Here is a 27,971-nt window from a genome sequence, read left to right as displayed (position 1 = left end):
CCGGCGAGGGAGCAGCGAGGCGCGGAGCGGCGCGGAGCGGGGCAGCGCCGGGCATGGGGCGCAGCTCGGCGGGACCGCGGCCCCTCCGCGCCCCCCTCTGCTGCCTCCTCGGCCTCCAGCTGGTGCTCGGCGCTGCGCACCCAGGTGGGACCGCGGCTCCTTCCTCCTTACCGAACCCCCCCTTCCTCCAACACCCCCCCCCCTTCCGCGAGTTAATTATTATTGGGGGGAGGGGGGGGCGTGGAGCAAAACCCGCGTGGGGAGGGATGGGGGAGCCCCCCCGGACGGGCTCGGCGCCCCCAGCTCGGCTCCGCGGGGCGCTGCCTGGGGAGGGCGTGGGGGGGGCCCCGCTTCGCTCTGGCGCGGTTCACATCGCTCCGGTTTATTTTCTCCCGCAATGTTTTCTTTGCTTTTATCGTGGTTTGTTTTACTTCATCCCCCTTCGGTCGCGGTTCGTTCCGCCGCGTTTTGTTTTCTCGAGTTTCGCCGAGTCGTGTTTTCTCCCCGTTCCGCTGCGTTTTCGCTCGCTTTTATTATTTTTTAGTTTAACTCCCCGCGCCGTGCGGCCACGCAGCGTCTGGCGAGCCCGGCGGAAACGCTTCCGCGGCCGCGGGGGGGGGCCAGGGCGGCTGCGGGGGGGGCCGGGGGCAGCCGCCGGCCCGCAGCGCCCCGTAGCCCCGCTCCGGCCTTTTGTCTCCCCGGGGAGGGCACTTCTTGGAGGGGGAGGTCGGGAAGGGGCCGAAGTGTTTTGTTGGAGGTTTCTTCCCTCTCCCATCCTGACCCCCCCCCCCGGCGTGTTAATCCTTTAGAAAAGTGCCCCGCGGGATCGGGGCCCGAGTGGGTATTTGCAGATTTCCTTCTTTTTTTTTTTTTTTTTTAGCTTCTCACAATAAAGGCAACGGGTTGTATTTTTTTCTTTTTTTAAATCTTCTAAAGACACCATGTGCCAGACGCCTGAGGCTGCTCGGGACGGCCCCTGGAATTGCCATTTGAGACACTTTTTACCCCAGGATAGCCTTGCACAGAAGCGAGGAGCGGCTTTTGTTGCTTCCTTGGATTAATTTGGCCCTACTGAGAAAACTTTTTTTTTTTTTAAAGAGCAAAATTGGCAATTTTTGCCTGAACAATAACAACCATAAACCCTTGGCCTGTTTTAGTAGAGTACGTTTAGCAAATCCAAAGCAGATTTGGAAATGGCAGCATGGGAGGGCACAGCTCCCCTACTCCCCCCTTGGCCCCTGCTTTCCCCTCGCCCCCCCCCAGACCCGCAGCCCCCGGGACAAACGTGGGAGGGGAGGGGGCTGCTGTGGCTTTGTGGTGTGATGCTCTTGGGCCACGATCCTGCGCCGCGCGAGGGACCCAGCCCCGGGGTCGGAGGCGCAGGGCTGGGAGAAACTGCTCGTCTGCGGGATGGAGAAGGGAGGAGGTGATGGGGAAGGGAACCCCAGTACCCCGGAGTAGGTCCAGGGGAGCAGGGCCCGGGTTTGCTGCTGGTTGGAGACATCTCAGCTGAACCCCCAACTTTCTACAGCTGGATTCCTGCTAAACTTCCCCATAATTTACTTGAAGGCCGTGATTTCCTCCTCCTGTGGGTTTTGAGGGGCTTACTTGGTTTCAGCAGGGCTTAGCTACCTATAAGGACCAATTCTGGCTGTTTCGCCCTAAAAAAATGTCGGTGGGATCCAGGTCTGGTGAGCCCGAGGACAGAGGCACCTCTGTCCCGGCGGTTCGTGGCGGGAGCGCGGTGGCGGCCGACCCCGCGCCGGGGCAGGGCGAGGAACAAGGCGGCTTTCAGCTGCCTCCGGCCTGCGCCGCTCGCGCTGGGCGTCCCGCTGGCGGGTGGGGTGCAAGCACCCTCATTTCTTAGCCCCCCCCACCCGTCATCCCCGCTTTTCCGCTGCTCTCCCCAGCACCAGGCCTGGCTTGGAGCCGGTGGGTGATGGGCGCAGGGGATGGCGCAGCGGAGGTGCCGCACCCGCGGCCCCCCAGCACCAGGCTGGGTTTGCGGCTTGGAAGGGATCCCCGCTGGGATTCAGGGATTGGGCTGGATTAGGCCCAGAAACCCCTTGAGCGAGGATGCTGTCGGCGGGGGCTGGCCCGGCAGACAGCGTTGCTTTCCCCGGGGAGCTGTTGCTTCCTCGAGGGGTTCATGCCAAATCCTCGCCGCCGGGAAGCCGGAGTGGGCCCTTCAGCAGGAGGTTTGTGGCTCCTCGGTGGGAAATGGCCACTGGTTGCCCCATCTCTGCAGTCCTGTCTTGGGGGAAACTGAGGCAGCAGCTCCCGTTTTGCTGTGGCTGTGGGTGGGACGAGGTCCCCGTGTCAGCGCGGGGACGTGGCGCTGCCGGGGCTTTGGATCAGCTGTGACCGGTGCCCTGGGACCAGGCGGGGGCTGCCCCCTCGGCTTTGTGACCAGGGGAGGGGGTGAAAGGGACCCGGGGAAGAATTTACAGCCTGTAAAACAAACAGAGAAGCCTCTGCGTGAAGCTCCCTCCACCCCGTTTATCCTCTTCGCAATGGAAAGAATAGCTTGTTGCATGGCAAACGCAGCTCCAAGAAATTATAACTTGATTTTTTGATTATTTGGGAGTGGGAAAGGGGAACGAAGGTGTCGGTTTTGGTGCCAAGAGCACAGCAGCTCCGTGCCTGGCTGGGCGCAGGGCACAGCCGGGGCCTCGCTGCCCCGGCACCCTCGCAACCTCAGCCGCCAGCCGGGCGGGACGGGGACCAGGCAGCGGGGGGATGGCTGCTCACATCAGAATTACAAGAAGAAAAAGCAAAAAAGAGGTTGAGCCTTCCAGGCAAAACTGTCCCCTTCCCCCAGAAGTCACCCAGAGCAGCGTGGTGGCCCCAAGAGGTTTCCCATGGGAAGGTGCCGCCCTGGGACACCGTGCTGGCACTCGAGGAGACGTTTTCAGGCGTGAGGTCCGGGTGATGGTTAAAGCCACGTTGCTGGTTTCTCTCTTCGTTTCTGGCTGGATTCTGTGCCTTTCCCTGCAGGGCAGAGGCACGCTCCTGCCTTCCCTCTTAAATATTTTCCAGGGAAACTTTTTGCCCCAGAATCAAAGCAAATGGCTGCTGAGGGGCTGTAATTGCCGTCTGCTAAACCATCTTTTCCGGGTGATAAATCCATAGTGGGAGACTCTGGCTCGGGTGCCTCGGCGGGTGCTCGGAGCGGGGCAGCGAGGGGCTGTTGCCCACGTCGGCGGCTCTGCCGGAGGGGCCGGTGCCGCTCCCCGGTGCATCGCACCCCGCTTGACTCTGGGGTGGGAGCAGGAGCCTCTGCGTCGGCCGCCCTCACTGCCCGCTCGAGCCTGTCCCGACCCAGCCGTTTTCCTCGAAAGGTTGTTGAAGCAATTTGTTAAATTTTGTTCTTCACGTGCGGCTGAGAAGCAGGATTTTAATTAATTTGAACTGCGCTGAGACTGCGGAGCATTGACATTTTTCTCATTCTTAAGATTGCTCAGAGCCCAAAAGAGACCCACACAGATGCTCTTTTTCTTAAAGGACCCATCTTTAATTAATTAAGGATTAGAAAATGATTAGTGGATTGACTTGCAAATTCTTGGGAGTACTCTGTAGCCCAGGAGCCAAGGTTTGGCTGTTTGTGGGGGTCACAGATGCCCCTTTCATCCCTGTCCTGGTGAGAGCTCAATCCTGTGCTGCACTTCGTGCTATCACAGCCAGGACATAAATGGGATTTTCAGTGTAAAACGGCGTTTGCAGGATGGTGCTGAGACTGGGAATGGGGAGATCGAGCCCTTCCCTTGCCTCTGCCTGAATCCAGACACAGCGACTTTGGGCTCTGCAGGAAACAGCCCCATTTACCCCAGGTTTGCCCCTGAGTGCTGGGCATGAGGCAAGCAAAGAGCACCCAGTGAGAAAAGCTTCATGATAAACTTCATTTTAATTGGGAACAAAAAAAAAAAAAGCTGTGGGACACCAGGGGCTGATCCTTGCTCATGTAAATGTGCTTGGTTTTGGTGAAATGGGGGATGCCCCGTCCTGAAACACCCACAGCAATGCTCGGGTTGTTAATACCAGAAATTGTGCTAGAGAAACGAGGAGAAATCTCTGGATCTTTTTTCTTTTCTTTCTTTCTTTTGGGGAGTTTCCTTAGTAGTTTTGAAAAATTTGGTAGTTTTCAGCCAAGTATGCTGGAACCATGTTTGTGTGGACACACGTCAGGACTGTCCCACATGTCACATCATGCCCCTGGACGTGGCCATGAATTCTCTGGCTGGGGGGTCTGTGTTGCTGGTGAGTGATGCTTCAGGGCGAGCAAATTGGGGGTGGCCAGATGAGCTGGGGCCAGTGCGGTCCCCCCAGGCCGTGGCCAAGGCTGTCACTGCCAGGATTTTGTGGCTGGGTGAGAGCACAAACGTGGGACAGGACAGTGACGGCGAGCGTGGCCACCGTGTCCTGGGAGGGATCCTCTGCCCCTCCCCGCTGTGCTCTCGGTGGGTCCGTCGTGCTCCTCCACCCCGGCTGGAGCCCCTTGGATGGATGGCTCTGCCCTCCTCTCCCTGCGCTCCCAGGGACTCCGCACACCCGGGATTTCCACCTCCAGATGCATGCAGCCGCTGCAGGGATGGAGCCTGGAGAGGGTCTGGTGGGAATTTGGGAAAAATTTACATCCTTCCACCCTTTGCTGGGTGCCGGAGGGCAGATCCTGAAGCTCCTGGCTCCCTTGTCCCCTGCCACGGCTGTGGGTGAGTCGCTTGAGCTGCCCATGGCCGAGCATCCCCCGTGGAATGCATTGATTTGTCTGTCCCGGGCAGGGTGCGGGGAGAATGGACTTTTTAATGTCTGCAGAGAGGCTGAAACGCGGTATGTGGACCCAATCCAAAATCTTTACGAGGCAGCAGAGAGTAAGCAGGGTGGTAGGTAGCCTTCATGGTCGCGGCCAAGTAAGGAGCTTGTCTCATACAGCTCCCACCGTGTAAACAGCAGCTTCTCTCTGTGCTGCTGGCAGAGCCAGGAGGAGTCTCTCGGCTCCAAGTGCAGGTCCTGCTGCTTCATACCCTCAACCAGGCCATCAGGAGTGTTGCTTTCGTCCCTGTAACGAGATCTGCTCCTTATTCCCTGAGGTGTATTTTTAAAAAGCAAAACAAAGCAACAACCACGCTCTTTCACTCTGGTGCTTGGCTTGGAGCACCCAGAGCTGCTTCTGGCTGAGTCAGAAGCTCATGGCATGCCCTAGGACTGCTGATACTGTCTGCATTTCCTTCCCTTTTATCTTGGTTTTAATCTGAAGTTCCTCTTTAAGGGGTTGCATAGAGTTTATCGATGTCCAGAAGCAGCTCGGGATGAGGGGAGGTGAAGCAGCGATGCCCTCCCCGCGGGCTGGGGCTGCTCTCGTGCTCAGTGGCAGCAGGGATGCTCCAGCTCTGCTGTTGGGTACCACAGCAGCTTTTCTTATCACTGCTCCCCCTTCCCAGCCCTCGGAGGGACAGGCAGGCTGCTTCCCGGGCCAAAACCTGCTGCGTTTCATGGCAATGGCCATGCTTTTGCTGTTCTCCACACCAAGACCTTGGGGACGGCTTCAGCCACACCTGGACTGGCTGCAGGGGATGCAGATGCCGGTGGTGGTAACACTGGGCTTTACTGGGAACTTTTTTCGAGGAAGGGAGGTTTGTTCTAGAGGAGTATTTCATCCAATAACATGAAATTTAAGATGGAGCTGGGGGCTTTTCTGTGCCCCTGCAGCATCTGTCAGTAGAGCTGGCCAGGCACGGTGCTGGGGTGCACTCCCAAACGTCACTGGAGGGTGAAATTTTGGGATCTTCCCCCCTCGGAGCCTGATGCTTCCCCACTTGTTTGTGAATGAGCTGCCACTTCCCGCAGCTTTTCTTCCCATGCTGTGGGAAGGATTTCGGAGCCGCTGCTCACTGCTGGGCAGCAATAATGGGCTGAAAAGCCCGTGGTTTGGAGCAGGTGGCTTGGGGCTGCCGTGCCCTGTCCTCCAGTGGGCAAGAGCACACGAAACTGGGAGGTTCAGGGTTGAACGGAGGTTTCTTTATGCACCATGTGAGTGAAGAGTGGGTTTCTCACTGAAGGATGTTATGGGTCAGACTTTTGCACGGTCTCCCAAATCCAAACAAAGGCGTTCGTTAGAGGCTTGCTTTCCTTGCGCAGGGATCTGCAGCCCCTGAGGAGCTCCTGGATCTCAGAGCCCTGATGGGGCCCAGTTTGCTGCCATGGCTGGGGCATCACGCTGGGCTTGGAGGATTTGCTGCCTTTGCCGGGTGGTTTGGAGCAAACCACCTCCACAGCGGTGTCTGCAGCACAGAAACCTTAGAGGAGGGGATCATGCCTGTTGCTCTGTGGATGCTCAGTCTCCCGCACACGAGCTTGGAGCTGGGTTTTTCAGGACACCCCTACTAAAGGGTGAGCCCGAGCGAGAGCACCGGGCAGGGAAAACCTTCAGCAGGGCAGCTGCAGGACTGAGCCCCAGTGCAGCCCCAGAGCTGTGTGAAGGGCTCTGCCATCCCATGGGTGCCACCATGAGCCTCACAGGGGAGCCAAGGGGGTGGCAGGGGATGCGGCCCAGAGCCGGGGCAGCACTGCCATGCTGGGGCCAGTGTTTGCTTCTGGCTGCGGTCAGGTGGAATCGTGGCCAGAGCCCTGGAGCTGCTCCAGCCTGGGATAACAGGGAATGGGGTCCAGCTGGAGCTTCAGTCCTCTCCTAAATTTGCTCTTGAATTTGTTGCGGGGGGTGGGAGGGTGACAGATGCAATGGAGCAGAGGTGCTCTGGGTGCCAAAGTCCTTCCTGTGTCTGCCACCACCAACGGCCACCTCTGTCCCCTGGAGCCTCCCCATCCCCACTGGCCTCTCATCCAGTGCTGCCCACGTTCCCCAAAATTGTAGGTTGCGAAGCTTTCCTTATTTGCTATGGGGTCATAAAGCCATTGTGGGAAGCGTTGAGCTGAGTTCCCTTCAGTTCAGACTGCTGGCTAAAACCTTGTGCTTTTTAATTAAAAAAAAAAAAAAAAAGAGAACCTGAAACTAGGCAGCTAGGCACGGGGTGTATAAACTCCCTTGAGGGCTGCCCCAAAGGACTGCAGCTGCTCCATCTCTGCAGCGTTCAGCTGCCGGTGCCAAGGCTGATTTCTCCCACTGTGCTGGAGCACGAGCATCCTGGTATTTCCGCTGTGGGAGAGGAGAGCGTGTCGGCGGGCAGAGCTGGTCACCCGCAGCCCCAGCCCCACTCCGTCCCCACCATCATGCTGCTTTGTAGCATCAGCTGGTTTCCATGCTCATACCAGTAAGGCAGAGGCAGCACCTGCGTGGTTGGGACCAGACAGCATCCTTGGTTTGCTTTCACAGTTTCTCTGTAGGGGAGGAGGAGGAGAAGGGCCAGGACCAGGGGGTTCTAATTGACAAGTAGCTGAACAGGAGCCAGCAGTGTGCCCGGGTGGCCAAGAAAGCCAACGGCATCCTGGCCTGTATTAGAAATAGTGTGACCAGCAGGAGCAGGGAGGTGACAGTCCCCCTGTGCTCTGCACTGGTGAGGCCACACCTGGGGTGTTGTGTCCAGTTTTGGGCACCTTAATCCAAGAGAGATCTGGAGGGGCTGGAGCGAGGGCAGAGGAGGGCAACGAGGCTGGGGAAGGGCCTGGAGAATCAATCCTGTGAGGAGCCGTTGAAGGAGCTGGGAGTGTTCAGTGTGAGGAGGAGGAGGCTGAGGGGAGCCCTCATCACTCCACAGCTCCTGACAGGACATTGCAGAGAGGCTGGGGCTGGGCTCTGCTCCCAGGGGATCAGGGACAGGACAAGAGGGAACGGCTGGAAACTGCCACAGGGGAGGGTCAGGCTGGGCAGGAGGAGAAAATGTTTCCCAGCAGGAGTGGTCAGAGAGTGGAACAGGCTGCCCAGGGAGGGGGGAGTCCCCATCCCTGGGGGGGTTTAAGGGCCGTTGGGATGAGCTGTGGGGGATGTGGGGTAGGGGAGAACTTCGTAGAGTCGGGCTGAGGGTTGGACTCGATGATCCCGAGGGGCTTTTCCAACCTGAATGATTCTGGGATTCTGTATGATGGAGCAGAGCTGCTCTGAGCTGGCCGTGCTAGAAAGATGTAGAATGTAGGATGCAGGAGGGAGAGGCACAGGGTGTGCAGGCAGCTCCTCTTTGGGGCAGGGAGGAGGATCTGCCGGTGTTTGCCGTGGTTGCGTTTCCATAGCTGGAGGGCGTTTTGGACACTCTGCTGGTGTGGTTTTGAGTCCTCCAGTGGGTGTCAAAACCCAAGGAGCATCTCTGAAAGGAGTCGCCCATAGCTGTGCCATGGCTGCAGAGGGCAGTGCAGGAGAGGGGGCCCTGGAAGGGATGGGGACGTTCCCAGTCCCACTGGGATGCTGCTCTAGAGCCGCCTCCTGTGAGGGCTCTGTGGGGTACCAGGCTGGGAGAAGGGATTCATCGATACAAACCGTCCCCATCCTGCCCAACTTCGCATCCATCCCGCTCATCGTCAGCTGGGTGGGAGCAGGGAGAGTTTGCTCAGGCGCTTGGTTTTGGGGCTGAGCATCGATGGTGGAGCCAGGCTGGCGCTCAGCGGCACGGTGCCTGCAGCCACGTTTTGGAGGTTTTGCTGCAAGCATCACCTGGGAGATGGTCAGGAAGAGCCCGGATTCAGCAGAAGCAAGGGGCACCACACAAAAAAGGACTGGCGCTCTGCTGGGGAGCTGTTTGCTCTGTAGATATTGAAGTCCATTGGGCTCAGCCATGCCAGGGAGGCCGGGGTCAGGGAGGCTGAAAGCTCCTTTCAGTGCACCAGGGGCCTGTCCAAGCACCGCTGCCAGTGTCATGGACACCAGCAGGGGTCAAGTCAGCCCCAAATTCCCTATAAGTGAAAGAAAAGGGTATTTTGGGTGAAGAAAAGCATATGCTTTTGCTGGCATGTGTTGAGCTTGTGCTGGTTGTGCCCCCCAGCTCCTGCCTCCCTGGGGCAGCTCCCTGCTGTCGCTGCACAGTGGGTTTGGAAGGGGAAAAGATGGAAGCACTGGGAAGGTGCGAGGGCTGGGTCAGTGCTAAAGCTTCCCCGTTCCTGCAGGGCTCAGGGGGGACGCCCTGGGTGCCCTCTTCTGCCTGCTTCAAGCAAAGGGGCCGTGGGCTGAGCTGCCGGCAGTGTGCGGGGGCAGACCAAAACCCTTAGCCTATAATTTCCTACCTCCAGCTCTTCTCTTTTTAGAGTAAAATGATATTTTGTGCTTTTCCGGCCCCGGAGCTGCCCCGTCCAGTCTGAGCAGCTTCCTCTGAGTCCCGTGCTGCTGCGTGGCTGCCGTGGAGCGTTGCCCTTGCATGATGATGCCCGACCCCGACGTGGTGCTGAGCACCCTGACACCAACTCCCGGCGCTGCCTCCAGGGCTTTTCCAACACGCTCTTAATTTTTTCATGCAAAGCCGGGTTAGCAGATACGCAGAGAAGGGTGTCCCATTGCTGACCCCTGCTGCCAACAGCCGCGTCTGTGCTCATGGTAGAGCAGCTTTTTCTTTTCCTCGTACCGCAGGGCTGGCGTGTGGCTCCTTGCAAAGCACTGTGGCACCAGCCAGTGACCCAGGGAGGCCTCATCCTGCCCGAGCGCTGGTACTTGGGTCAAGCAGGTCGTGACACTGCATCACCCCAGAGGTGCTTAAAGACCCCCCTCACGTCCCTGGTGCCGGAGGTGGGTTGCACCACCCGGCCTGTGTGTGGGAAGGGGAGAGCGACGGGCTGGGTGATGCCGTGGGTGGTGCTGGCACGGTGAGACGGGTGTTTGGGAGCGGGATGAGCTGGTCTCCTGATGTCCAGGTCAGGGTCAAGCCACCTCTGGTTGGTGACACCCCAGCACCAGTTTAAGGGACTTGGATTTCAGCCAGCCAAAATTGTCTCCATCTGAATTTTTGCTTATTTTCTTCCTTGCTATGATGTGAAAAATATTTTCGGAGAAATTGTTTCTTCTTCCAGTCGTTGCCTTTTTCTGTTGCACAGAGTCTGCTCCTCAACTGCATGCAAATGGGCTTCACTTTTATTTATTTGAGGTCTTCACTGATGTCATCTTGACTGGGGAACGGGCCTTTTACATCATTTCTTCTGGAGCCGGGTCAATGCTGAAGCTCTGAAATGAAATGGGGGTGTCTTTTTTCCTTCATATTTTTTTCCTTTCAGGGACAAGTCGGGAAAGTTCACTGAGCCAAGATGTTTGTTGCTCGAATGTGCTGGAGCTGCCTGTAACAACATAGCTGGGGCAGGGTGAGGTTGTGGGGGAATAGGAAATGAAAACCTTTTCAGCCCAAAAAATTCATACAATGGCAAAAAACCAAAGCAAACCAAAGCTAAATATAGCGGGGCCCGTGAGTTCGCTTTGACTTCTGGTGAATGCTTGTGGTGGAAAAAAAAAAATGGGTCGCTTTTAAAACAAACGAAAAAAAAAAATGACAAAAGTTGTTTTGTTGATGTGCTGCTCTAGGCAGCTTTTTGCTGGGGCCTTGGGGCAAGCGTGGAGCCCCGGGGGCGGCTTTTTAGCTTAGAAACATTCATTTGAAGAAATAAAGTATCTTTTAAAAATGACACGTCAGCTGGAGCAGCGTGTCCCAGCGTAACATCCTGGGTTTACTGGTTTCTACGGAGTTTGAGGTGGATTCACGTGCTGGGGTGGCCCGTGGGGGTGCTGGGGGTCAGGGAATTGCCCCGGGGGTGCAGGGCTGGGCCATCAGGGCCGTGGGACGTGCGTCGGGCTGGGGTTGAGCTCAGCCTTCCTCCCTTCCGCAGCTGCACTAGCGCTTTATCTGCTGGCAGCGATCGCCCTCGCTCTGCTCCCGCCTCCCAGCGCCTGGGTTGGGATTTTGGAGGGTCCTGACACGACGACGTTTCATATTTGCTGGGGCCGTGCCCGCGGGAGCCGCGGCTGCGCGCAGGCGTTTGCCATCACGCCCTGTTCGTGCACTGGGAGACCTTCCCCCGAAGTTCTTGTTTGCTCTGCAGTTTTGTTTTTTTTTTTTTTTTCACAGGTCCCCAAATACACATAAAAATGATGGATTTACTCTCCCTGTTCTGTTTTTCTCCGCCCAGAGCAGATGGTCGGTGCCGAAGCCCTTGGCGTGGGCTTCTCCAGCACCTCGTGGCAATGCCCTGGGGTGCTGCCCGTGGGAACTCCATTTTAAATGGTTCTGATGATGCTGTTGGAGCTGGCGAGCTCTTTGCACCAGCTCCGCTGCCCAAAAGCTGCCTGCTGGTGCTTCACGGGGGCGCCATGAGGCTTCAGCCAGCTCCGGGTGCAAACACCCATCCGTATCACCCTGCCTGGAGCCCATCACCCTGAGGACAGGCATTGGGGTTATTTCTGCACCTCAAGCCTTAATGTGTATAAAGAGGGAGCCAGGATACTCTGGCAAAGCTGGGGGCAATGCTTGCTAGGGTGCTGAATACTCAGCGATGCTTTAACCCTTTCTGCCTGTTTTTTACCCAGACTCCAAAGTCTTCCTCATCTACAACACGGGTGCGCAGGGCTGCCTGGAGACGAAGGACTCGCTGGTGAGACTTGCCAAGGGCTGCAACGCCAGTGCCCCGGCCCAGCAGTGGAAATGGGTCTCACGAAATCGCCTCTTCAACGTGGGCTCCATGCAGTGCCTGGGGGTGTCGTGGCACGGGGCCAACGCCACGGCGGGGCTGCACCCCTTGGCCACCTACGAGTGTGACCGCGAGTCCGTCAACATGCGCTGGAGTTGCCGTGGCCTCGGGGAGCAGCTCTCCCAGCATCTCAGTGCCCGCCCGGGCAATTCCTCCCTGGACAGGGGCGACCAGGCGCGTGGCTCGCAGTGGAGGACGTACGGCACTGAGGAGGATCTGTGCTCCGTGCCGTACTCTGGTAAAGCCTCGTTGGGCATTAGTATTATCCTGTAACACAAACCAGCCCCGAGAGGCGAGCTGAGGCCCTGGTGCTACAGCAGTCGGGGCCTGTCTGGGGAGGTTGGTCCCATCTTGCTGCAAAACCAGGCAGGATCTGGGTGATGGGGAGCATCCAGGCCATCCGCTCGCCCCCATGTGGGGTCAGCCCCACCCCCCGCCCCCCAAACCTCCCTTAACACCCCCCCCCCCATAGACACAGCCTCAAGCAAGCCTCCTCTTTTCCTGCAGAGATTTACACCATCCAGGGCAACTCGCACGGGAAGCCGTGCACCATCCCCTTCAAGTACGACAACCAGTGGTTTCACGAGTGCACCAGCACGGGTCGGGAGGACGGCCATCTCTGGTGTGCCACCACCCAGGACTACGGCAAGGATGAGCGATGGGGCTTCTGCCCCATAAAGAGTAAGTAGGGGGGACACATCCCATGGGGAAATGGAGAAATTCCCTGTCCATCCCTCCTAGGGCCTGTCCTGCCTTGTCTCTCCTCCCACCAGCAGCCTGCAGTGCTGGAGCAGCCCCACTGGCTTCTCTCTTTCTGCCTCTTTTGGGTTATTGGAGTCTTTTGTAGCTGTGGATGGGGCTGCGTTGGGTGCTCACCCCGCTCATCCCCGCAGGCAACGACTGTGAGACCTTTTGGGACAAGGACCACCTCACCAACAGCTGCTACCAGTTCAACTTCCAGTCGACACTGTCGTGGCGGGAGGCCTGGAATAGCTGCGAGCAGCAAGGAGCCAACCTGCTCAGCATCACCGAGATCCACGAGCAGACCTACATCAACGGTGAGATGATGACAACCTGGCTGTGCCCCTGTCCCCTTCACGTGGAGCAGAGCTGGTGGCACCACGGCTGGTGGTCTGCGTGCCCCAGGAAGTTGGTTTGGGGATGGTGACAGCCTGGGTGTTGAGCTGGGGGGACTGATCCTGCCTCTCTGGCTGCATCGGTCCCAGGGCTGCTGACAGGGTACAGCTCCACGCTCTGGATTGGGCTCAACGACCTGGACATCAACGGAGGCTGGCAGTGGTCGGACAACTCACCCCTCAAGTACCTCAACTGGGAGAGTGGTGAGACAGGGGGGTCACGGTGGTGATGGGGGGGTCAGGGAACAACCTGTGACCACTGGAGATGGCCCCATGGCAGGGGAGGTGGCCTGGGTTACTGTGGAGTGTCCCCTTGCTGCCTGGGGATAGAGAGCCCATGGGGTTGTGGAGCAGCCGGGGACATGCGTGGAGCTGGAGCAGTGACACGGTGCTGGAGGGGGGTTGTCCCTGCAAGCCCTCAGCAGCCCTGCAGATAACCTGGGTTGAGCTTCCTTGTTTGGAGAGTCATTGCATCCCAGCTCGGTGCTGCAGTGGCTGAGGAGTGTCCCCAACTGTTGACACCCGTCTCTAACCCCGGGGTGCTCAGGGGACAGCAGGACCCATCGCTGGTCATGCCCAGTGCCGTCCCCCAGAGGCACTTGTGGGGACAGTGGCACCCCAGGAGGAGGTTTGGGGACAGGTGGGAACAGTTTAGGTCTCGTATGTGCCCCCCCCAACTGCCATCCAACATTTCTAGGTAAAATGTGATGCTCCAGGTCCCATGCATTGAGGTACAATAAATAATCCTGGGTTCATGTTTTTATTGTACAAAATAAGAAAATAAATAGGTCTTTACTGGTGTTGGAGCAGGGAGAGCTGCACCCTGCTGGCGCCTGCCCTCACGTGGTGCCCTGCCCGTGTGGGCAGCACTGGTGGCTCTGCCCAAGCCCCTCACCAGCGTGTCCCCCCTCACCCCGCTTTCCAGACCAGCCTGACAACCCCAGCGAAGAGAACTGCGGCGTGATCCGCACCGAGTCGTCTGGGGGGTGGCAGAACCGCGACTGCGGCATCGCCCTCCCCTACGTCTGCAAGAAGAAGCCCAACGCTACCGCCGACCCCTTCCTGACGGGTGAGCAGGGGGGTCAGCAGCCCCATATCCTGGCTGGGTGTTCTTCCATCCCAGCATGGTCCAGAGCAGCCTGTGGAGATGCCCGTGGTGTCCCCAGTTGCTGGTGTCCTGCTGAGCAGTGGTTTTGCTCCCTGAGGCTACCTGGAAAAGCTCCTCCCCAAGGCGCCTCCCCCAAGAAGCGCTCGGTGCAATGACAGGTTGGGTGGTGGTGGGGGAATCAAGAGGAGCAGGAGGTCCCCCATGGTCCCAGGGGACAGGGTGCCCTCAGCTCTGCTCTGCTATTGCTCCTCTGCAAACAAAAGGGATTATTTTTGTCCCCGGAGCTGTAAACCACCGCTGCCTGCACCTTGCCATTGCATGTGCTTTGGCCACAGGCTTCCCACCGCCACTTTGGCTTGGTCTCCTGAGCATTCTGTGGGACTGTGGTCCCCTCCCCATGGTCCTCTCCCTCTCAAGGAGGGGGTTGGAGAGCGGGACAGGAGCCCTCAGGCTGCCTCGTGTCCTGCCAGACTCATGGTCGGAGGTGAAGGTGGACTGTGAGCCCAGCTGGCAGCCCTTCCAGTCCAACTGCTACCGTCTGGTGGGAGAGAAGAAGAGCTGGCAGGAGGCAAAGAAGACCTGTCTGCGGAGCGGGGGGGACCTAGTCAGCATCCACACCCTCTCTGAGCTGGAGTTCGTCACCAAGCAGATCAAGCAAGGTAAGGGGGAGCCCACTGTGTCAGCAGCACCCGTCCTGTCTGACTTTGGAGTCTGTGGGAAGGTCGCTTCTGTGTGATGGAGGCTGCAAAGATGAATTAATTTGTGGCTGTAGAGGGAATGGAGAGCCCAGGCTGGGAGGGGATGTGTTGCTTGAGGAGCCTGTGCCCTGGGTGCATCCTCCATCCAGCAAAAGCAAAAGCTGTTCCTGGGAGCCTGCAGGCCTAAGTAAGAAAATATGCATCTGCAGCTGGGAATGGCCTGGGAACAGTCCCAGTTGGTTAATGTAGAAAAAGATGGGAAAAAAAAAAAGTCCTGCTGGGCTTTCTGGAGGAGACTGCACCTCTTACTGCTCAGTCTGCCCAGGACATGAGCGTTCCCCGCAGCCAGACAAGTGAAGGGGCGACGCCTGCCCACGGCATCCCCGGTTTCTCTTTCCAGTTCTGGCTTCACCCAGGTGTAACTGGGTTGAAGTTTCCCACATTGGGATGTGTCGGAGCTGGGATGGTCCTTGGGAATTTTCAGCTGAGCAGTCACATGGTGATACGGGGCAGCACCTGTGCCACCATCCTCCAGACCTCACCTGTGCCACCCCCTCTCTGGGGTCCCCCTCGGCCCGGGTTTTGCTGTTCCCATATGAGTGCAGCCTCTCTGGCCCAGTTCCATGCTCCCGCCAGCCCACAGCCCGACTCTGCTCCACAGGGGAAGGGCCTGGCAGCAAAATCTGCTGCGGGGACATGGGAGGACCCAGGCTTCCGTGGGGACCGGGCAGGGTCTGAGGGCTGAAGTGGGTTAATGCTGAGCGAGGCAGGAGCTCTAGGAGGGTGGGGGAAGGAGAGGGACATGTCTGCACCCCCAGGCTGGGAGCAAACTGGGATGGGATGGGATGGGATGGGATGGGATGGGATGGGATGGGATGGGATGGGATGGGGGGCAGTGGTTGAAAACCATTAGCTCACAGACCTGAGCCTGTGGGTCCAGACTTTTACCATTCTGCTGCTGCCAGCACTTCTCTGAAAACTGCTGGCAAACATTCCCGTGTTTCCCCCTCCTTGGGTCTGTCCTTGTGGGCAGGAGCTGCCCTGCCCTGCCCTGCCCGTTCCTGCCTGCTGGCACCGTGGGGTTAGAGGCTGAGCCCTGCCGTGGGGTTTCAGCTAGGCAGAGAGAGTTTCACCCCCCAACCCCCCTGTCTCGGCAGACGTGGAGGAGCTCTGGATTGGCCTAAATGACCTCAAGCTGCAGATGAACTTCGAGTGGTCAGATGGGACGCCCGTGAGGTTCACGTACTGGCACCCCTTCGAGCCCAACAACTTCCGTGACAGCCTGGAAGATTGTGTGACCATCTGGGGACCGGTGAGAGCCCGCAGCGGGGGGCTCATCCTGCACCTCTGCAGAGAGCACTGCGGCATCCTCGTGGCCAGGGAGGGGGTGCCTCGGGGAGGGGGTGCCTCGCGGAGGATCTCTGGCTGGGGCTCAACCTGGCTCATCCCAGCTGTTGGGATGGGAGGGATCCAGCACAGCATCCTTGGGGATTTGATGTAGGGAAGGACGGTCCGTGGACCCAAGGTGGGGATGGATGGGCTAGGACATTTCCCCAGGCTGTTGGAATAGGCTCAATCCTGCTCTTCTCCCCGCTGTGCAGGAAGGGAGGTGGAATGACAGCCCGTGCAACCAGACCCTGCCCTCCATCTGCAAAAAACCCGGTCGGGTGAGCCAGGAGAAGGAGGAGGATGACCACGGGTGCCGAAAGGTGAGGGGAGACCTGGAGCGGGAGGTGGCTCTGGCTGCTCCATGGCTCTGCCTGATGCTCAGCCCTTCAGGGCCGTGGGGAACCTCTCCCTAAAATAATTTCAGGGGGCCCTGATGGACAGCACCCAGAGCTGTGTTGGTGCCTGGGGGCTGCTGGCGTGACAAGAGCATCCTGGGGCTGCTGAGCCCCTCACTTCCATGGTTGCATGAGGCCACGGGAAGAAACTGGGACAAAATGCATGTCTCCATGGTCCAAGATCCTCCCCCCTTGGGCTGGCTTAGTTGCCAGCAAGGACATTCTTTTTTTTTTTTTTTTCCCCCTTGCCTTGTCTGTGCCAAAACCTGGCAGCAAAGCTGCTCCACGTGGGAGCCCGGCGGGGCAGAGGCAGCTGCCAGCCCCGTGCCTTGGCCGATGGCTAGCTGCCTTCTCTGGGCAGGATACGGGTGTTTTGGGGACACAGCCACCAAACTGGTGGGTTCTCACCCACGCCACACTTTGCCTCAGTTTCCCCAGCTGTTGAGCAGGGCTGAGGCTGCCCCGTTCCCACGCTTGCTGGGAAGTTGCTTTTGTGCCTCTTTGCAAAGTCTTGGGGCGGCGAGGAGCCTGGCACCGCCGCTGCTCTTGAACATCTCCCAGCGTTTCAAAGCGAGCCAGCGCGTGCTCGCACTCGGACTAGCAAGCAGCCCCTCTGGGCCAGCTCCCAGAGGTGCTGCCGGGCTCCTCCCAGGTCTTTCCCCCATCGCAGCAGCTTGGCTCAGGGGGAGCGTGGCATCCAGGCAAGCTGGCACGCCAGGCTGGAGTCAGGGGGCTGCCAGACGGAGCCAGAGGAGCCCCGTTGTCGGCAGGCGCTGGGGACAAGGCCCTCAGTGGCAACATGCCACTGCCACCCTGTCCACTAGTCCTCGCAGCCGTCCTGAGGACTAATAGGATGTGCCCATGTGAATTTAACTCCCTCCTGCCTCTCCAGCCACAGCCTTACCTTGGCTGGGAAACAAACTGGGAGCCATAAATGAACTGAGGAAAGACCTTTTCCCATCCTTCCTCCCCATCCTCATCCTCAGCGGGTCCATTTGCTATCCAGATGCAGAGACTGATACTGAGGTGTCAGCATCTCACTCCAGGGATCAGCCCTGGTCCTCTCCGCCCACCGTGCTGGTTTTCCTTGGTGGCTTTGCTGCTTTTTCTCCCCTTTTCCAAACTTTTGTGGAACAGCCTTAAAGGAAGCAATGGGGGATGGAGGTTGGGACGATGGGAAAGGCAGAGCGGGAGAGGGATGCAGGGGCATACCGGGATCGGGGAGCTGGAGGCAGCAGTTGGGGTTGATGGTCCCATCCTGGCCCCTTTTGAGATGACAGGAGGTTGCTGTGGTGCTCAGTGCGTGGGAGAGCACCCATGTGGGTTTAGTGATGCTGAGGCCCAGGGCTGGTTGGGGACCCCTCTGGGGACATCGGGACCCCTCTGGGGACATCGGGGAGCTGCACTGTCCCATGCTGGGCCCCTCTTCATGCTGTTCCCAGCAGGACCCAGCTGGTGGGTCCATACCTGGGTTTGCTAACTTTGCAGAAAGGCTGCAGGAGGTGGAATTTAGGGGGAAAAAAAAACGGAATTTGGGGTCATTTTCTTCTTGATCTCCCAAAGCTGTCCTCCTGCTTCCCTCCCCACCATGCTGATGAAGCTGCAGATGGCATGTGTCCCCCACCGGCCTTCCAGTGCCAGGGGGACCCGGGGGTAAAACCCCAGTGATGCTTCCTACCGTGCTGGGGGGGTCCCTGAGCCTGGGGCCCCTTTCCTCCCCAGCTGAGCCCCTTCACCCTTCCAACCCCGGCTTCATGTGTGTGTCCCCTCTCAGGGGTGAGCCCCCCTGTCCCTCCCCGCGTGGCCGCCGCTGCTGCCAGCCCTGGGGCTACCCCACTCCCTGCTCTGGCAGAAAACAGGCGCTATTGTGTCTCCGGCCCTGGAGTGGCTCCAACATCAACAAGGCGGGGGATTAAAGCAAGCTGCGGTGGGACTCGCTCTGGATTTGGCCCCACGGCGTATAGAGGAGGATTGTGTTCCCCTCCCCACACCCCGGCCAGGGCTGGACGTTGGCAGGAAGAGCCATTTCCCTGGCTTTGAAGCTGCCTGTGTGTTTGTTTTCCTTGCAGCCCTGTCCTCTGGGGCTGGGGGCTTGTTAGAGCTCAGAGCTGAGCGGGGTCAAGCCGGGGCGGCCGGGGGCAGGAGACCTCCCAGGAGAAGGCAGAGGTGGTGGCAGGGGACGTGGGATGTTGCTCTCCCCACCCTGGCTTTGCTCCCATCCTTCTGGGGACAGCTGGGGTGAGCGGTGGTGAATGTCCCCCTGTCACCTGTCCCCAGGGCTGGAAGTGGCACAGCCCCTCCTGCTTCTGGCTGGGTGAGGACCGCGTCCCCTACAGCGATGCCCGCAAGATGTGCTCTGACTATGGCTCCACGCTGGTCACCATCACCAACAGGTGAGTCCCACACTGGTGGTACTAGGTTTGCCCCAAAACAAGCCCCCCCAGAGCGGGGTGTGACTCCACAACGGCCGGAGCATCGCGGGCTGCTTGGCGCCTCAGCTCGCAGCATCGCCCGCTCTCGCCGCCCCTCAGGTTCGAGCAGGCGTATGTCAGCAGCCTCATCTACAGCTGGGACGGGGAGTATTTCTGGACAGCGCTGCAGGACATCAACGAGACGGGCGCGTTCCGCTGGCTGAGCGGCGATGAGGTTATGTACACCCACTGGAACCGCGACCAGCCCGGTAAGAGGGCAGCGGCGGGCGGGATGGGGACGTCCCCTCCGTGCAGGGTGGGTGCTGGCTCTGCCGCCCGGCACGGTCCGACCCTAAGGCTGGCATTCCCCCCCCCCGTCCCGTGAGCATCCAGGTTACAACAAGGGTGGCTGCGTGGCCCTGGCCACTGGCAGCTCCATGGGGCTGTGGGAGGTGAAGAACTGCAGCACCTTCAAGGCCAAGTACATCTGCCGGCAGAACCTGGGCACCCCGGTGAACCCCGAGCTGCCCGGTCCCTACCCCACACCCAGCCTCACTGCCGCCTGCCCCCCGGGATGGAGCTCTGACTCCAAGCTCCGTCACTGCTACAAGGTAAGGGGTGCTTGGGGGCCTTGCCCTGCCCGTTGTGGGGGTGCCCGTGCCTCCCCACCGGTGCAGGGCGGGTGGAGGAGCGTGTTTGGTGCTTGCAGAGGGCAGCCCCGACCCCGCGAGCTGGGTTCAGGCAGTGGCGACTGTGCCCTGGCCTGTGGGGTGGGGACGATGCCCTGTGCCTCTCCCAGTGCTGAGCCCCCTCCGCTGCCGGATTCTCCTTCCCCAGGTGTTCAGCTTTGAAAAACTGCAGGAGAAGAAGACGTGGATTGCGGCGCAGGAGTTTTGCCGGGAGCTGGGGGCCCAGCTGCTCAGCCTGGGCAGCTATGAGGAGGAGCACTTTGTCGCCAACACCCTCAACAAGATTTTTGGGTGAGAAGCTGGCTGTGCCAGCGTGTGTCCTGCTGCCCGAGGGTGCTTGGGACGCGCCTGCACCCCTCCCCGTGCTCTGGCACATGTGGGTGGGTGGATGGGGCACAGACCTGGCTCTCTGAGCACAAACTTGTGTGCAGAAGATGCATCGATTGGTGTGGCTGCACCGAAGAGCAGATGTGGGAGAAGTGCAGGAAATCCAGTGTAATTTGGGGATGGAGTTTGGGCTTTAAACTCTCAGCCCTGAGCCAGCGCTCCTGTTATCTGAGCTCTGATGTTGGGTGTTGCGGGGGCAGCAGGCTTTGAAAACAAACAAAAATGGCCAGATTATAAATATGTATATAAATACAAAACCCTCTGTTTTGGAGGGGGGTTGTGGTCTCACCCTTCCTCCTGGCTCCTTGCAGGGAGTCGGAGCCAGACCTCCACGAGCAGCACTGGTTCTGGATCGGCCTGAACCGGCGGGACCCCGCGGGGGACAGGAGCTGGAGGTGGAGCGACGGGCTGGGGGTGAGTCCGGAGCGGGGAGGTTGGCAGGATGACCCTGCTTGGCATGTACGGTGCAGGTGGGGCAGATCCAGCGCTGGTGGAAATGCCCAACACTGCCCATCTCTCTCAACCCCCAGTTTTTCTACCGCAACTTTGACCGCAGTAACTACGATGACGACGACATCCGGACCTGCGCGGTGCTGGACCTGGCCTCCCTGCAGTGGATGCCGATGCAGTGCGAAGCCCAGCTGGACTGGATCTGCAAACTGCCCAAAGGTACCCGGCAAAGACACCCCCAAACCCTTCAGCTCCAAATAACCTGGCTACACTTCAATGAGTGGGTTCAGTTTTGGGCCCCTCACCCCAAAAAGGCCATTGAAGGACTCGAGCGTGGCCAGAGAAGGGCAACGGAGCTGGGGCAGGGTCTGGAGCACAGGTCTGCTGGGGAGCGGCTGGGGGAACTGGGGGGGTTCAGTCTGGAGAAGAGGAGGCTGAGGGGAGACCTCCTGGCCCTCTGCAACTCCCTGCCAGGAGGGGGCAGAGAGGGGGGATGAGTCTCTGGAGCCAAGGCCCCAGCGCCAGGCCCCGAGGGAATGGCCTCAAGCTGCCCAGGGCAGGGTCAGGCTGGCTCTGAGGAAGGATTTCTGTGCAGAAGGGGCTGTTGGGCGTTGGAATGGGCTGCCCAGGGCCGGGGGGGAGTCCCTGGGATCCCTGGGGGGGTTGAAGAGTCGGGCTGAGCCAGCGCTGAGGGATCTGGGGGAGTTGGGAATGGTCAGGGTGAGGTTCATGGTTGGACTGGAGGAGCTTCAAGGGCTTTTCCAACCCAGATGATTCTGGGATTCTGGCAGAGGATGGGCTTTAGGATGGTGGAGTGGGTGCAGGGGGACCCTCAGTTACCTCCTTTCCGAAGGCTGCATTTTTATGGGAGGATGAACCCTAATTCAGGGGCTGGGAGAGGTGCTGTCTGGGGGGATTCGGGAAGGCATCTCGCCCTGGGAGCCCACGAGCCTTTTGCAGACAAGTATCAGCAGGAGCATCCCAGCCCTGCGTCCCGCTGACAGCCTCTCCTTGCCCTTTCACCAGGTGCTGACGTGAAGGAGCCGGAGATCACAACCCAGGGTGCGTTGGCCATGGCCATGTGTCTGTCTGGCACAGACCCTTCTCCCCGGGTGGCTGCCATCCCATCACCTGCACCAGCGAGGCGCCGTCCCCGCTGGGCGTCCCTGCGTTGTTACCCTGGGGAGGAGGGATCCTGTGTAGGGCTGTAGGAGGGAGGGGAGCCATGGCACACACGGTGCCTCTGAGGCTGTCGGCAGGGACCGGGCAGGATCAGGCTCCTCAGCTGCAGGAGAGGGGCAAAATCAAAGCAGCCCAACCCACGGGGGACTGGCAGGGGGGTGGCACAGCCACGATGTGACACCGGTCCCTGCCTGCAGGCAGCAAAGAGTGGGTGAAGTACCAGGAGGCCGAGTACAAGTTCTTCGAGCACCACTCGACGTGGGTGCAGGCCCAGCGCATCTGCAGCTGGTTCCAGGCGGAGCTGGCGTCTGTGCACGGCGAGGCCGAGCTGCGCTTCCTGGGCCAGAACCTGAAGAAGGTACCAGGGGGACAGGGACCTCCCTGGGTGTCAACAGGCTGCGCTGACTCCCTGGGCTGCTCCCTCTCTGGCTTCTTTCATCCTTTACCAGAGGGATGTTATCTGGGGACAGCCGGGCTCTGCTGGGGTCATGATGGGTCTGTGGGGTGGCGTCAGGTCCCGGTGCCTGGGTGCGTGTTTGGGGCTCAGCAGGGTGATGCTTTTTGCTGTGGGACAAGCTGCAGGGGGGTTGCCTGGACCCTGTGCCCAGGATGGTGGCAGTTGTCCCCAAGGACATGCTGACGTGTCCTCTCTGGGCTTGCAGTTCTCCAGGGGCCAGGAGCAGCACTGGTGGATCGGGCTGCACACCTACGAGAACGACGGGAGGTTCAAGTGAGTCAGAGACGGAGCCACCACGGCCCTGCGTGTCCCCGTGCCTCTGTCCCCAGCTCTCAGAGCACCGTGGCTCAGCGCCTGCGTCTCGGGGGGGTCTCATCCTGGGGTGCTGGGATTCTTCACCCAGGAGTGGATAGTGGGTGGGGCATGCTCCCAGTAAGGGTTTGCAACTGGTCCCATTCACCAAGTCACTGCTCAGCCTCTTGCTGCTGCCGGTGCCTTTCCCAGGTGGTCTGATGAGTCTCTCCTCAACTTTGTCTCCTGGGCACCGGGCAAGCCCCGGCCCATCAACAAGGACAAGAAGTGCGTGTACATGACGGCGAGCAGAGGTGAGGGGCAGGGTCTGGTCGGGCTGGGGCTCGGGAGGGGCTGGGGCCGCAGGCTGAGCGGAGACACCCCTACCCCAGTGCAGGGGGGGTCACGCTTGGCCTGTCCCTCCCTGCAGAGGACTGGGGGGACCAGAAGTGCATGACGGCGCTGCCCTACATCTGCAAGCGGAGCAACGGGACGGCCGCGAAGCCTTCCCTCCCGCCACTGCCCGCTCCGGCCAGCGGGGGCTGTCCCCGTGGCTGGTTTCCCTTCCTCAGCAAGGTACGGAGAGGGGACAGCCACCCCCTGGCCTTCCACCAGCCCCGCCGAGGTGGGGAGGGGGGCTGGGAGATGGCAGGGTGGGGAGGGACGCGTGCACCTCGTCTGGGGGAAATGGGGGTGAATGCACAGGGGTGCTGGGTGGGGTGCAGGGGGTGGGTGCAGTGGTGAGGGCACGTGCACATTGATGGCGGGGAGAGTGTGCATGGCTGCTGGCTCGGGGAGGTGTGGCTGGAGCTGTCTGGGAGAGAAGGGTCTGGGGGTTCTCACTGACAAGCAGCTGACCAGGAGCCAGCAGTGTGCCCGGGTGGCCAAGAAAACCAACAGCATCCTGGCTTGTATTAGAAATAGTGTGACCAGCAGGAGCAGGGAGGTGACAGTCCCCCTGTGCTCTGCACTGGTGAGGCCACACCTGGGGCGTTGTGTCCAGTTTTGGGCACCTCAATCCAAGAGAGATCTGGAGGGGCTGGAGCGAGGGCAGAGGAGGGCAACGAGGCTGGGGAAGGGCCTGGAGAATCAATCCTGTGAGGAGCCAGTGAAGGAGCTGGGAGTGTTCAGTGTGAGGAGGAGGAGGCTGAGGGGAGCCCTCATCACTCCACAGCTCCTGACAGGACATTGCAGAGAGGCTGGGGCTGGGCTCTGCTCCCAGGGGATCAGGGACAGGACAAGAGGGAACGGCTGGAAACTGCCACAGGGGAGGGTCAGGCTGGGCAGGAGGAGAAAATGTTTCCCAGCAAGAGTGGTCAGAGAGTGGAACAGGCTGCCCAGGGAGGGGGGAGTCCCCATCCCTGGGGGGGTTTAAGGGCCGTTGGGATGAGCTGTGGGGGGATGTGGGGTAGGGGAGAACTTTGCAGAGTCGGGCTGAGGGTTGGACTCAATGATCCCGAGGGGCTTTTCCAACCTGAGTGGATCTGTGATTCTGAGACGGGCGCACTGTGGGGTGGGGGTGCAGGAGGGGTTGGGGGGCCGGCAGGCGTGAGGGTGCAAAGGGGAGAAGGACCATTGAGGCAGAATGGGACTGCGGAGGGTGGGTGAGGAGGCAACTACATTCCCTGACCCGCTTTGTGCCCCCGCCTGTGCAGTGTTTCAGCTTCAACGGCCACGACAAAGCTGAGATAGTGAAGTGGCCAGAGGCGAAGCAGGCGTGCGAGAGCCAGGGCGCTGTCCTGGCCACCATCGCCAGCCCCCTGGAGCAGGGTAGGTGCCCCCGGCCCCCACCGGCCCCGCTGGCTGGGGCTGGCTGGGACTGGTCCTCAAAGCCGCACTCTTGGCTTGCAGCTTTCATCACGTCCATGCTACCCAACATCTCCTTCGACCTCTGGATCGGCCTCCACGATGCCCAGAGGGAGTTCCAGTGGGTGGAGGGCGAGCCGCTGCGGCACGTGAGCTGGGCGCCCGGCGAGCCCTCGGGCTGCAGTGCCTCCAGCCCCCGCGACAAGCCGGTGGGTGAGACCCCGAGCATCCCCCATCCCTGGGAAGGTCTCAGCCCCGTGTCCCGCCATGAGGGCGGGAGGTTTTAGCGCGCTGGAGTGGCTCTCCGAGGGCAGAGCAGGATCTGGCCGTGCAGGGTGGGGGTCCCTGTCATGGGGGGGGTGTCTGTGGGAGTGGGCTGGCAATGCTGACCTTGTGGCTTGGCTGTGCAGACCAACTGCGTGGTGGTGTGGCACGGCTCACCCCCCCACTTCACGGGGCGCTGGGATGACCGGAGCTGCCTGGAGGAGAAGCATGGTTACATCTGCCAGCGGAGCATAGGTAGGGGTAGGACGAGGGGGACACCCCCAGCTCACTGGGGACCTGCCACCACCCCCCTGGTGCCCCGGTGGGGCTGCGGCTGGGGAGCTTGGGGAAATGGGCTCAGCTTGGGGGGAGCTTGGGGTGCTGGAGGAGCTTGGGGAGACAGGCTTGACTTGGGGAGGGGGGGTGCCTGGTCCCAGCCATTTGTGGGGCAACCCCAAACCTGTGAACGCCAGCCTGGCTCGGCCTGTCCTGTGGGGACAGGCATCCTGACAGGTGGGGGTGACAGTGGGGTGTCACTGATTGTCATCTCTGGGGACGTGGCCTCTACGCCCTCCCAGGGACACCCCGGCTTGTGGGGGGGGATGGATGAGGGGGTGACCACCTCTGGGAAGGAGCATCCTCTGTGCTCTCTGACCGTGTCTCTTTGCTCCTCCAGACCCATCCCTGAGCCCTGCGCGGACGCCGTACCCCCCCTCGCCCACCGGCACCCTCTTTTACCACAACAGCACTTACCGCATCCTGCAGAAACCCCTCAGGTGGCACGAGGCACTGCTGCTCTGTGAGACCCTCAACGCCACCCTGGCCACCATCCCTGACCCCTACAGCCAGGCTTTCCTCACCCAGGCCGTCAGCAGCCTGCGCGCTCCGCTCTGGATCGGGTTGGCCAACGACGAGGTGAGGAAAGGGGACAGGCACCTGGGGCAGGGGTCCGCAGGGGGGTCACGGCAGCACCCCCCAGCTTCTCCTCCCGTTGGTTCTCCAGGGAGGCCGGAGCTACTCATGGCTGACGGAGGAGAACCTCTTCTACACCAACTGGCAGGACGGGGAGCCCCAGCAGGTCGCCGGCTGCTCCTACATGGACGCGGACGGGACCTGGCGCACGGCCGGCTGCGACACCAAGCTGCAGGGGGGCATCTGCCAGCTCCGAGCAGGTGCTGCCCCAGGGAGGGGGGCGGCACGGGGGCTTGGTGTGGGGTGGACCAGGTGGGGAGCAACCAGGGGTTGGAGGTGGCTTCCCACCGGGGACCTTCTGGAGCTCTGTGCACGTCCTTGCAGGGCTGGGTGCCCCGATGTGCTGTGGGACCCTGACACCCTGTGCCCCTCCACCCACCCACCCCCAATGCACCGTGTGCCCCCCCAGGTGCCCCCCGCACGCACAAGTGGAGCTACAGCGGCAGCTGTCCCAAATCACTGGAGGACTCGTCCTGGATCCCCTTCCGGGACCACTGCTACACCTTCCACATGGAGATCACCCTGGGGCAGAAGGATGCCATGAGGAGGTGCCAGAAAGGTACAGGGGCGGCTGTGGTGGCAGAGGGGGGTGATGTGCCCTGGGAAATGGAAGAGGGTGGGGTCCCCAGGTTGCCTGTGGGTGCAGCAGGGACCCCTGCCCCTGTCCCCCTGTCCAGCCTTGGTCAGGCATCATCTCTGTGCTGTTACATGTTGGGGTTCCCCAGCTACCACGTGGTTCACGGGTGGTTCCTCAGCTCTGTTCTCTCGGGCACTGCTGCTCCCGAGCTCCCTCCTCTGAGCTCTGGGCTCTTCACTGACACTTTGCTCTGCAGTTGGCGGCACGGTGCTGTCCATCCAGGACGAGATGGAGAACGTCTTCGTGTGGGAACATCTCCAGGCGTACGAGGGCCCGTCCAAGGGTGCTTGGCTGGGCATGACCTTCAACCCCAAAGGTATGAGGAAGGAGTGAGTGAATTAGATATTCCCCCTGGCACTGCCATGAATTCCCACCAGGTCTGTGGTGAGCAGAGGAAGCCCTTGGTGGTGGCACCAGTGTGGGGGGCTCATGCCATGGTGTGACCAGGAGTGCCAGTGCCTCAGGCCGTGCTGGATGTGCCATGTGTGTCCTCCTCTGGCTTAGTGGTGGCTTTGAAGCCCAGAGCCTCCTCCAAGGTTCAGGAAGGTGGTCTGCAGGCCCTGGTTCCTCTCCATCACACCTCCCTGTGCTTTCTGCACTGGGGCAAAGATGAGGTGTCCCCTTCAGCCTCCCCAGACCTAATTCTTCCATTTCCCAGGCGGCACCTTGGTTTGGCATGACAACACCGCCGTGAACTACTCCAACTGGGGCCAGCACGACACAGGGCCCAGCATGCTCAGCCAGAACAGCTGCTACTGGATCCAGAGCAGCAACGGCGTCTGGCGCCTGGGCTCCTGCACCAACGTCACCATGGGGGTCATCTGCAAGATCCCCCGAGGTAGGGGCCCCCCATCCTGCCCGAGGCTCCTGGGCTGATCTGGGGTGAGCTGGGGGTACGGACAGGGTGCTGCAGAGCAGAGCTGTGTCATGCTGGCAGCATCAGCCACACGTTTTGGGCAGTTCAAGTGTTATGGGGGTTGTAGGGGGCAGTGCTGGGGTCTGTAGGTACCGACTGGGCTCAGTGGTGGGCTGTGCATGTCTCAGTGACTGGGTCAGCACCCTGGGGCAGGGTGAGGCCGTGGGGGGCCGTGGTGGAGCAGAACCACAGGACTCCACAGCTGAGCATCTCCCAGCATCCACGTGGTGCAGCGCTGGGAGCAGCAGAGGATGTGGGGCTGGTGGTGCTGGCACTGGGAAGAGGGGAGGGAGCGGTGGTCGCGCACTCATCTGTCTGTGTTGCCGTTGCAGTGGAGGAGAGCAGCTTTTCCAGGGCAGGTGAGTGACACTGTCAGCCTGGGCACATATCAGGACCAGGAACTGGTGCTGGGAGGCCATGCTGCAGCCCGGCTTGTATTAATAACCGAAGAAATGGTGTTTGTGGGTGGGAAATCACGTTTCCAGATGGCTTTGGCCCTGGTTTGGGCCTCCCCAGCAGCCAGAGCCATCCCTCCAAGGAGGATCGTGTCCGGCCAGCCCCTTGCTGGGCTCTCCTGCCCCTGCCGGCGCTGCCGGGCCAGGCTGGGGGATGGACACCGCATCTGCTGGTGGGATCCCAGAGATCCAGCCCGGGCAGCTGCCAGATGTTCACACACACCGGGAGTGACCCAGAGAGGCTGCCCAGCCCCAGAAGCTCTGCCATGGGCAGGATGTCCCCAACAGACCAAAGCAGGCTCCAGTCCTGTCCTGCTCTGACCCACCGTGCCCCAGACCTGCCCCCCCCCATCTGCTGGAGACCCACCTGCCAAAGGGTGATGGTGGGGGATGGCAGGCTGCCTTTCACCGGCCTTTTCTCCTCCCCACAGCTCTGCCTGAGAACACGACGGCCATCGCGGTGGTGGTGCTGTCGGCGCTGGCGCTGTGCGCCATGCTGGGCATCGCCGTCTACCTGTACAGGCGTCGGCGGAGCGCGGAGCGCGGCGCCTTCGAGAGCGCCCGCTACAGCCGCACCACCTCCAACCCCAGCGAATCCGCCGAGAAGAACATCCTGGTGTCGGACATGGAGATGAACGAGCAGCAAGACTAACGGCAGGGGGGACGCTGGGGACGGGGACCTGGGGAGGGGGGAGGATGGAGAGCATCACACACGCTATCCCCACGG

General features: G+C 60.5%; 1 protein-coding gene across 1 annotated transcript; it reads left to right on the top strand.

Annotated features, from left to right (window-relative positions):
* On the top strand, nt 1-27,971 carry MRC2 (mannose receptor C-type 2). The gene is made up of 30 exons (XM_074926733.1): nt 1-144; nt 11,441-11,839; nt 12,109-12,282; nt 12,495-12,659; nt 12,828-12,941; nt 13,663-13,806; nt 14,316-14,504; nt 15,701-15,855; nt 16,145-16,252; nt 18,605-18,720; nt 18,859-19,007; nt 19,132-19,349; nt 19,576-19,718; nt 20,126-20,228; nt 20,345-20,483; nt 21,291-21,326; nt 21,644-21,804; nt 22,109-22,176; nt 22,408-22,508; nt 22,625-22,770; nt 23,850-23,964; nt 24,046-24,209; nt 24,411-24,519; nt 24,941-25,179; nt 25,268-25,436; nt 25,646-25,795; nt 26,070-26,189; nt 26,532-26,711; nt 27,122-27,148; nt 27,676-27,971. Exons 1-30 carry the CDS (start codon nt 54-56, stop codon nt 27,894-27,896), a joined length of 4,413 nt encoding a protein of 1,470 aa, XP_074782834.1. The 5' UTR covers nt 1-53; the 3' UTR covers nt 27,897-27,971.

Source organism: Athene noctua, chromosome 25 (assembly GCF_965140245.1).
Source record: "Athene noctua chromosome 25, bAthNoc1.hap1.1, whole genome shotgun sequence".
Classification (NCBI taxonomy): Eukaryota; Metazoa; Chordata; class Aves; order Strigiformes; family Strigidae; genus Athene; species Athene noctua.
This window is presented reverse-complemented; position numbering and strand designations above follow the sequence as displayed.

What these genes read in the sequence shown, in the direction of transcription:
- MRC2 (XM_074926733.1), top strand. Translation starts at nt 54, where the DNA reads ATGGGGCGCAGCTCGGCGGGACCGCGGCCCCTCCGCGCCCCCCTCTGC. An exon ending in CACCAAGCAGATCAAGCAAG is followed by an intron (nt 14,505 to 15,700) that starts GTAAGGGGGAGC and finishes CTGTCTCGGCAG; the next exon opens with ACGTGGAGGAGCTCTGGATT. An exon ending in CTGGAACCGCGACCAGCCCG is followed by an intron (nt 19,008 to 19,131) that starts GTAAGAGGGCAG and finishes GTGAGCATCCAG; the next exon opens with GTTACAACAAGGGTGGCTGC.